This window comes from Sycon ciliatum, chromosome 10 (genome assembly GCF_964019385.1).
Source record: "Sycon ciliatum chromosome 10, ocSycCili1.1, whole genome shotgun sequence".
NCBI classification, from domain to species: domain Eukaryota; kingdom Metazoa; phylum Porifera; class Calcarea; order Leucosolenida; family Sycettidae; genus Sycon; species Sycon ciliatum.
This window is the reverse complement of record NC_088652.1, coordinates 466555-477408: the sequence shown is the minus strand read 5'-3', so window position 1 is coordinate 477408 and position 10854 is coordinate 466555. Positions and strand designations below refer to the sequence as shown.

General features: G+C 46.9%; 1 protein-coding gene across 1 annotated transcript in view; it reads right to left on the bottom strand.

Annotated features, from left to right (window-relative positions):
• Positions 1 to 275: 275 nt before the first annotated feature.
• LOC135825647 (mucin-2-like) overlaps positions 276 to 10854 on the bottom strand; it is a 13029-nt gene continuing 2450 nt past the window's right edge. Inside the window, exons 4-5 of the mRNA XM_065338265.1 lie at positions 877 to 957; positions 276 to 684 (exon numbers count right to left, since the gene is read on the bottom strand). Coding sequence (XP_065194337.1) covers positions 382 to 684; positions 877 to 957 — 384 coding nt within the window. The 3' untranslated portion in view covers positions 276 to 381. The remainder of the gene's footprint in view (positions 685 to 876; positions 958 to 10854) is intronic.

The following is a 10854-nucleotide window of genomic DNA, read 5'->3' as shown; positions in this document are numbered from 1 at the left end:
ACAACTACAGCAGCAACAGCAAAAGAGGAAGCAGCCACAACAGCAACCACAACAACAGCGGCAACAGTACTAGCAGCAGCAGCACCACCACCACCAGCAGCACCACTGGTACCACCAGCAGCAGTAACAGCAGTAGCACTCATCCACTAGCAGCAGTAACAACCAACAACAGCAACAACAACAACAACAACAACAACAACAACAACAACAACAACAACAACAACAACAACAACAACAACAACAACAACAATAACAACAACAACAACAACAACAACAACAACAACAACAGCAGAAGCAGCGCTCTATTGTTCCCTGTGAAGACCTTCGCCACCCCTCTGTGCATCATGTGTGGAGCAAAGCATATCAGACCGTCAATACTCTTCAATATGGAGAGAAAGAACATTGCAAATCACAAACCTTCTTTGGGAAAATGACTTCTGCATACACAGTTACTTGGCCAGCTGCCGATATCGATGCCATTGGAGCTTCTTCCTCCTCCGACTGGAACACAGGAGTGGTTGTGCTTGTTGTAGCTAAGGAAACACTTGGGTCAGTGATTGGAGTGGTGACGGGTATGGTGGTATTGGTGGTTGTGGTGCGGGCATTGGTGGATTTGGGTGTGGTGGCGCTGGTGGTTTCAGGGGGCGTTTCGGCATCCTCTCCAGCATGGTTGGCTAGACAGATCTGAAAGAACAGCAAATGGTGGGTAGCTGATAGACATTTCCGCATGTCTGTTCATGCACAAGTCACTATGTAATAACAGCCATGGACGTGGGCTCAGGGATGCATTTTTAGGTTAACAGCCATAAACATGTAACAGCATTAGCCAATGGACAGATTTGTTCATGTGGCAGTTTTCAAAACATAAAAGCTTACATCTTGTGGACGCTTAATGCTATTGTCAGCTGCACGCTTAACGGCTGCATCTGGAAATTTGCTGGGGAAAAGACATATCTCCTGAACAGCAAAATAGCAAGCAAACGATAGGATACTGAAGATTGCGAAACACCTTTCTAAACCAGATATTCCTGGACTTTTCTCTCTTGTATTTTTTCCACCGAATGTCCATGGTGAGGGCTTTAACATTACTTGTAGGACATTAAGCTGTCGCGAGGCTGATGTTCAGATATACAAACACAATCTCTGGATATCTACTTGACAAGTAAGTCGGATCAAACGTTCAAGACAAGGTTGCTGAAAGCCATACCAACGGAGCTGGCTGCCTAACTCCAGCAACCTCTAATGAAGAAATCTCCAAAACTGTGGCAAACCATTGAAATACGGCGTGTGCTATTTTGCATGCCCAGCGTTTCAAACCAAACCCTCTGCTGAACAAAGATATACATTATACTCGTTGCCATGGAAGCCTCCGCACTCCTACTGTATATCTTCCACCTAAACATTTCATCTTCTCACAATCGTGCTATATAGCAGTTCTCTCGGGGCAGGGTCAGTATCAATTTTCGTCTGCTAATGGTGATGTCTACCACTTTCTAATCGATTCAGTTGGTGAAACTCAGAGTTACGGAAACGCACCTGCTCCTTCCTCTGTATATAATATATACAGAGGAAGGAAGGAGCAGCTCCTTCCTCTGTATATAATATATACAGAGGAAGGAGCAGGTGCGTATACTGTGCCAAAACCTGCACACACTGTAGGTTTAAGATATTATCTTAAACCTACAGTGTGTGCAGGTTTTGGCACAGTATACCATTGCCTAGATGATGATAATAATAAATTATTTTATTTCAAGGAAATAATTTTTTAAATCCCTCTAATCTAGGGTTGTTGTGTTGTTGTGGTTGTTTTCCGGATCTCAATTCGCTAAAACCAAATGGACAAAACTGTCCAGTGAGAAGGTAGCGAATTATGAGCGTCATAATTATCACTATGCATCAAAAGCGTCGCGGGGCAAAATGAGACATAACATTATGGGGCGAGGCATTCTGCAATTTCATAACTCGAAGAGAAGTGGTGAGCTCACATGCTCCTTCCCCAATCACAGCAACTTCGCAACTCACTTCACGGCATCAGTAATGATTCAGTGATACGGATGCAGTGAATCCGCAGCGCCCGGGAAAAGAGCGTCTATGCTCATCACTTCTCGTTGATTTGAACATGGACAATAGAAATAGTGGAGTAATAAGATGATTCAAAGGATGATAAAATGGTTTCATGGAATCTGCAAGAGACATGGATCTAGACAACTACCAGGGGAAGAGTGGTGGGGATGATCAAGTTGGTCTTTGTTCTCATGATAATGAGTAGCAATAATATGCATTGAAGCAATACGTATAATATTGCTGATCACCAGCAACACGGAACCATCAAGAGGACAGATATGATTTTCGTTGAGACCAGAGTACCGCCTGTGGAAACAAGGAGGGCCAGAGAAAGCCAAGGGAGTCTATCGAGATTCGAGAGCGTCGTCCGGAGATCAATATCTCCTTCGGAAGGCCATTGAAGGCGCTAGCACCCTCACAGTGAAACTGCTACAAGTAAATCTTGCTGTGTCTGTACAGGGTTGTACACACAATGATTGTGGTATCCAATTTGATCCCGAGACCATTGGTCGGGGAGCGCACTTCACCTCACCGGCACAGCTCAATAGCACCTACACGCCCTTTGTAGTCCTCTATGTCATGGTGTTGTTGTTGTTGCTCTCTTCCATTCTATGTAGGCATGCTCCCCCCCCTTCCGTGTATGTAGGCATGCCCCCCCCTTCCGTGTATGTAGGCATGCTCTCCCCCCTACCGTGTATGTGGGGATGCTCCCCCCCTTCCGTGTATGTAGGCATGCTCCCGCCCCCCCCCCCCTTCCGTGTATGTAGGCATGCTCCCCCCTTCCGTGAATGTAGGCATGCTCCCCCTTCCGTGTATGAAGGCATGCACCCCCCCCCCTTCCGTGTATGTAGGCATGCTCCCCCCCCCCCCTTCCGTGTATGTAGGCATGCTCCCCCCCCCCTTCCGTGTATGTAGGCATGCCCCCCCTTCCGTGTATGTAGGCATGCTCCCGCCCCCCCCCTTCCGTGTATGTAGGCATGCTCCCCCTTCCGTGTATGTAGGCATGCTCCCCCCCCCTTCCGTGAATGTAGGCATGCTCCCCCCCCCCCCCCTTCCGTGTATGTAGGCATGCTCCCGCCCCCCCCTTCCGTGTATGTAGGCATGTGCACTTTCATAAAAAAAATCCAATTTTGTTCACACATTTCCTGCGCCTTATTATTATTATTACATCTTTTTTTACAGAATGCACCTCCTGCTGATAGACCATAACAAAGAGAGGAGAAGAAGAAGACAAAAGAAAATAATGATCGAGACAACAAAGGAGAAAGACAGACAATGTACTAGTAGGAGCTCTCAGGGAGCCTGTGCGGGGAGGCGGGACTAGCAACGCCGACCTAGGGTCTCGGCGTTAGCGCTTTCCAGCGCACCATGGACAGGATTACGAAACACATGTAAATAGATAAGTGAGGGGGAGGGAGCTGATTGTGGATCTCTCTGCTGAGCTGCTGCACACCCACTCTTTCAGCGCCCTTCTCCTTGTCTGCTGTACATGCAATATTCATACGCTCAATTCCATACGGCTATTCCGTGTTTGCTTTGTTTTGTACATTGACATAATACGCTCACGCTTGATTTCATTATAAAAGGCCAGGTTCTAACCTTATTAAGTGTTCTGACGATGGGTGACTGGCATGACACATCAATGATTTTTTGACATCATTATCATTAATGAAGAATTTCATCCAGCGCATGGGCCAAGAGTGAGTTGCAACTAAATACAGCGGTTGTCAGTTGAAAAAACCCTTTATTTAAGTATAATGTTATTGTGCGAGACATGGTTCCGCTCCGCTGTTGTTCCTCGGCTAAGGATCATCCGCACCGGCACGCACGCTATGTAGTGTGAGTGAAGCCTCTCCAAGCTGTTCGATCCTGGGCCGTTACGGAGAGCTCATCTAGATGATGGTGAGTAGAAAAGCGTGGCGCTTTCCTGTGCGACACGACGCAGAACACCCAGCAGTGTGGTGCGAGGTCACCCTCTCCTTCCGCGTTGACCAATAATAATGAGCATGAGGGCAAAAAGCGCCAGCTCGTGAGAGCGACGTGCTTAGTGAAACCGCTGTTGTTGATGATATCCGTCCTGAAATGGAACTGGATTAATTCATTGACGATCACCCCGACATCATTACAGTATCACTCATGGATCTCTCGCGTGGCAGGAACACACCCATGCTTACTTTAATATATCGGACGAAAACATACCTCAGCATACCCGTGATACCGAGAGTAGATAAACAAGCACAAACACCTTGCGATTATCCTGGATCAGCATCTGTCCTTTGATCCCCACATCACGTACCTGGAGAAACGTGCAAGTTCTATTGTTGGCTTCCTCTCTTCTCACTTATCTCATTTCCCCCGTGATTGCCGTTTAATGCTGTATAAATGCTATGTTCTGCCTGTATTTGACTACTGTTCCTCCATTTGGGCTGGCACCAGCACATCGCTCACGAATCGTCTCGAAGTCACCCATCGTCGCTTAATTCGCGCTGTCTTTGCTTTTCCCCATTTGACGCCCTCTCATACTGTGTATGCTATCGCATCCAGCTGCCCTCTCTCTAACAGACTCAGACTTTCATCATGTAAACTAATTATTCATAAAATTCGTCTTGGTCTTGCCTAACCTCATGTTTTATCCCAGCTTAATTAACTGGTTTCATCAGTCCCCAGCTACCCGAAACTCTCTCTGCTTCCCTATCTCTCGCACAGCCACTCTTCTGAAGTCCCCTCCATTTTGGCATATACACATTGGTCGTTGCTGACGTCACATGACCTCAAGACTTGCCAAATACTTTCCACTTTTGCTACTTTACTTCGCTAGGTATTCAATTGTTGTGGGCCACTGTGTAATTCGTATCTCCCTGCACCTGACTCTTGCGCTATGATACGCGTCGCCTATGATACCCCTCGGACTTTCGCACCTTGCTCCCCCTTATGTTCTGGCTGCCCGTTTTGGATCCATCAGTTGCCTGATGATCGTAGTAATACGTGAAACTCAGAGTTGTAACAAAGCTTCCAAGCTCTCTCTTGTGTATGTCTTGAGTTATCTTCTTTCTTCTTTCTTATACATGTATGGCTACTACTTTTCTTTTGTTGATTTGGCCGTGGTTGCCTATCACCCCTCTCTCATTCAATATTGGCATTGCTTGCCACGAGATGATGATGCAATAATAATAATAATAATAATAATAATAATAATGACTGATTTGAGGGAAAGAGACATATAATAATAATAATAATAATAATGATAATGTGACGCTAAGTCCTCCTGGGGTTTGCCGCTCTCCGGTCCTCTTTCATCCCGTTCTCCCCTTTTTTTGGGGGGATTCTTTGTACTTCGTCTTTCTTGTTTTTCTTGTTCCTTTGTTTTTTGTAGGACAGATTTTTGGTGTACTGCTTTCGGTTGTTGTTGTGTCTGACTATATTCCCAATATCTAATTCTGTGGTTGGTTTTCCAACTCATTGGGTTGTAGTTTCCATCATGAGTTTGATTCCATCGTGAGTTTGATTCCATCGTGAGTTTTGATTCTATTTGCTATTTTTCGTACCATTTTTGAGCTCATATTTTATTTTCCTGATTTCTTCTCCAGTGTATGTTGTATTGCATTTTAATACTTTGTGTTAATTTTTGCCCGTAAAAGAGGCTTGCACTATAATAATGATAATAATAATAATAATAATAATAATAATTTAATAACGAAGGTACGTGTTAGGTCGTAAGTATCCACGCAAACACTGCTGATTTCAACAAACCTGATGTCATCTGTCTAAATGAAACATGGCTAAATCCAAGCATAGCGCTCACCATCTCCGGTTATACCACATTTCGTCGCGACCGACCACCTCATGATAACAAATCCGGTACGGCAACCAGAGGATATGGTGGAGTTGCGATTCTTGTCCGGCAAAATCGCTTCGGAAGAGTCCAAGTTCGCGACGACCTTGCTCGTCCGACCTGTGAATCCGTATGGGTTGAGCTTCACCCAATCTTAGGCTCCCCGACACCCATCCTCGTCTGCTGTACCTACCGTCCGCCCTCAGTCAAAACCACGGAAATAGACCACTTCTGTGATATGCTAGCTAGTGCTTTGGTAACCGTTCCCATGTCATCGTACCATGTCATAATGGCTGGGGACTTCAACAGTAAGCACAAACGGTGGTGCCCATCGGATTTAACGTGTCCTGCTGGGGCGGCACTTTTTCGCACCCTTACCTGCTTCGGTTTGGATCAGCTGGTGCAGAGTCCAACGCACACAACATCTTCCGGAACACAGTCATGTCTAGACCTTGTCTTCACGAACCAACCCCTGCTGGCGACGGACGTTCACACAGCTTGCGCTCTTGGCTCCTCGGACCATCTCATGGTTTCATGCCAGTTCGCCGTCTCATTGCCCTCGGATCCAGACCTGCCACTTCCTTCTCGCAAACCGTTCCCATATCGCTTCCGTCGAGTTCCCTCTCAGTGCTGGGACTCTATGAACGCTGATTTCTCCTGCCACGACTGGTCGTTTCTGCAACCAGAAGGCTCTCCAACTGTTGACGCCGCGGTAGATCACTTTGCAGCCGTCCTTGAACGAGGGTTCCAACAGCACCTCTCTAACTTTGCTATCGGCTACAACAACCGGAAACATTCCAACCCAACATCCTCGACATCTAGTCCCCCATGGGTGACACGGTCCCTCGTATCTGAAGTGAAGCGCAAGCGTGATCTTTTCAGCATCTACAAGAAATTCCCAACGCCGGTTAACCGGGAGGCTTACCGAGTTCAACGCAACTTCGTCAAGCACCTTTCTCGTACCTCACACCGCTCCTTTCTAAACTCTCTTTCTGCAACACTCTCCTCCCCCGATCGCCCATCACTCCACCAATTCATTCGCAACCAGTGCCGCGGGACCTCCCGCGCGCCAATCCAGTACCTGACGGACTCCCATGGCAACCGCCAGCACGATGTGAAGGCGATTGCAGACACACTGAACAAGCAGTTTGTTTCATCCGGCATTCCGGAAGATCCGAATTGGGTCATTCCATCGCTGTCCCCAGCCCCTGAACTTAGCGCACCACTCACACGCGTCGTTACCACGACTGCTACCGTCTGTAAGCACCTCAAACTCCTGAAGAATTGTAAGTCCCCTGGCGAAGATGGCATACCCAATGAGGTTCTCAAATGGCTTGCGCCATCTCTGTCCTATCCCTTGTGCCTGCTCTTTAACATGTCATATCGTACAGGAGTATTTCCGCCCGTCTGGAAATCTGCTGTTATCGTCCCGATCTATAAGAAAGGCCAACGCTCTCAGGCTGGCAACTACAGACCAATCTCTCTCCTTCCCGCTGTGTCCAAGGTCTGTGAACGTATTTTCTTTGAGTCTCTGTACTGCCACGTCACCCCAGCGCTTTCACCATCTCAATCCGGTTTCTGCCGTGGAGACTCCACAACTTTCCAACTAACACGTCTAGTACAAGACATCTACACCCAGCGGAACCTCAGGCGGCATGTTGGCATCGTGTTCTTTGACCTAGCGAAAGCTTTCGACACCGTCTGGCATCGTGGTCTGCTTGCAAAGCTAGAGTCCGTCTTCTTGGTACACGGTCCAGCCCTGCAATGGCTCTCATCCTATCTTTCCTGCCGCCACCAGACTGTCAGAGTATCTACCTCCCTATCAGACCCATTACTAGTCGTGTCTGGGGTACCCCAGGGGTCCATACTTGGGCCGCTCCTATTTCTACTGTACGTTAATGACTTGCCAGCCCTTGTACCAAATGTAAGTCTTTTTGCTGACGACACTGCTCTGATGTGCTCCGACAGCTCGGCAGACAACCTCACGGCCTCCATGCAGTCCGGGGTCAACGCTACAGTAACATGGATGGAAACCTGGAAACTGAAGCCTAACCTCGCCAAAACCGAGGCCATGTTCTTCTCTCCCTCGCCCCCCACCCAACTTCTGTATTTTCCTGGTCTAAATAGTACACCTATTAAAGTTGTTAACGAGCACAAGCACCTGGGCGTTATTCTCGACCGCCAACTCTCCTGGTCTCCACAAGTCCAGTCTGTGTGCAAGCGTGCGAGTGCGTCCTTAGGTATGCTACAACCCCACTGCCAACACTTGAATGATAACTGCAGAAAATTGTTCTTTAAGTCGTACATTTTGCCTATATTGGACTATTGCGATATAGCTTGGTGCGGGTTGTCTCAGACTTTACTCCACAGACTGGAGGTACATCAACGCTTGCTTCTGAAAATTCTGTTTCGAAAAGACCAAACATTTGCCACCCTTTGTCTTTATAAACTTGCTTCCACGCACCCTCTTCTTGCCCGACATCAGCAGCATCTTTGTATCCTTGTGCAAAAAATCTTCCTAGCCCAAGTCCCGAAACATATTGCCAAGTACAACTGGTTTGTTACCACTAGACCAACACGCAATGCCTTATCACTGCCCCGAGCTAGTTCCTCTCTGTTTTTGAAATCCCCTTTCTTCTCAGCATACTCCCTTTGGTCTAACCTGCCTACTAGCATTAAGACATGCCAGGATATCAGGAAATTCACAGTCCAGCTTTCTACACTGTCTCATCCGAAGTGATCCCATGTATTATTAATGTGCCTCCCTTTCTTTTTCTCTCCCTATCTCCTTTCCCTCTCTGACAGCATCTTTTTTTTTTTTTTTTTTTTTTTTTTTCCCTTTTAGCTTGCCGTGGTTGGCTATCACCTGACCTCTCATGTTTATTGGCAGTCTTCGGACGGGCCAGGAGATGTTGAATAAATAAATAAATAAATAAATAAACACACATCCAGTCAAAATAAGGCACTTGTCAAAGTATCCGAACGTTTTCGGTCCCTTCTCATCAAGGATTATACAGGGAATGGCTCAAGTTGGAAAGACTAAAACTTATATAGCGTAAAGATATGAGATAACAACACTCGTGACAAGGTGAAAAAAAGTATCAAGTTCAGCACGACACAAAACTCGAAGGACATAATAATAGCGACAAGAACATAGTGAGCAAATTAAGTTACATTGTTAACACCTCGACGAGGAGTAACACCAAACAATTGTAGCGACAACACATTTTCTTTTTGTACGCAAAGTTCAGGATCTAACTTACGGATATACAAAGCTTCTAACACAGCCAGATGCAACGCACATCTACCACGTGACAATATTGAGAACACATTATCACTGTACAACTCACGACAATTGGTACGGGCTGACAGATGTTGCTTGATGGACGAAGTGCGATTCTTAGCTCCGTTGGGTGTAGTCTCCTCCAATGTCCCGTCATCTCGCCTCTTCGCGGCATCACCACTATCCGTCTCTTTGCTTTTCCGCGGCCTTCCACGTTTTCTGACACTAGCCGTTGTGTGCGCGATGCCCAGTGTCCTTTCAGCTACGTCTCCTCCATTGCGGATTTCTTTTGATCTTCTTACTCCAACTTGTCCGGTGTTCGATATTGAGGTTCGTTTTCGCGGTCTACCACGTTTTCGAATATTGACTGTTGTTGTCACTTCCGTTGTCGTTGTACGTGCGTCCTCACCAGTCCGTATTTTTACTTGGCTTCGCGTAACCCTTCCCGACGCAGACAGATCCTTTGTCAATTTCGGTGGTTTACGTGTCGGTCTTTCACCATCTTTCACGCTGTTCTCAGCTGGACCCTGCGCTATACACGCGGAGGAGGACGGGCATGCAGTGATATCTTCACAGGAAGAGGAAGATCCACCGATGGACTGGACAGCACATTTTGGAGGACGACCACGGCGAGGACGACACTCACGCGCATCAAGCGGAACAAAACTTAACGGCACATGTTGACGAATGCGCGCGCCCAGGTGCTGAAGGGTTCTACCTACATACCGATCTTCACATTGTCGGCATTGAAAGAAATAGATAAGGTTACTTTTACTAAGGGTAGGTAGAACATCCTTCTTCACACTGAACGCACGCACTGTCCCAAATATGACGTACAGCTTGACGCACGGATAAGATGGACATACGATACCACGAACATCCTTCTCCACGCGCGCAGAACCGGCGCCAACCCAGGGTAAACGGAGCACCACTGGGCAAAGGTCAGGTCCAAATTGGATCGGCTTGTCTGTCGCCGGTTTTTCGTTGATAAGCTTGGCCAGAAATTCCTTTGGATAGCCGTTGTTCGTAAATATTGATGTCAGTCTGTCTAATTCGTCCTGCAATAGATGAGGGGAACATATTCTATGCGCACGATAAACTAGCGCTTTCACAAGATGTTTCTTCGATTTCGTTGGAGTATAGCTCCCCCACGGAATGTAGAGGCCGGTGAAAGTTGGCTTCCTATAGATAGTGGTGTCCAAACTCTTAGTGTTAATGTTGCGTGAAATTTGTACATCCAAGAAGGATAATCTGCCGTTTTGTTCCGCTTCCGACGTGAATCTCAACGCCGGATGGAGGCTATTCAGAGTTAGTAGAAAAGTCCCACAGACATCCTCATCCTCATCGTGACAGTACACATCGTCTACAAAACGACAGTACATAGAGGGCCACAATGATGGACTAATGGACGCTTCACAGAACCCTACAAATATATTAGCCAATACAGGACCAAGTGGCGAGCCCATGGCAACGCCATCTATTTGTTTATACATAACGTTGCCAAATGAAAACTCAACGCCAGATGTAACCATTAACATGAGTTTCACAAACTCCGTTTCGTTCAAGGACGGCGGAGTAATGGACTTATTGTGGTACAGTGTTGTTGCGCAGATGTCAATGGTCTCCCGTAGTGGCACGTTAGTAAAGTAGAGTTTTGTGTCGTGCTGAACTTGAT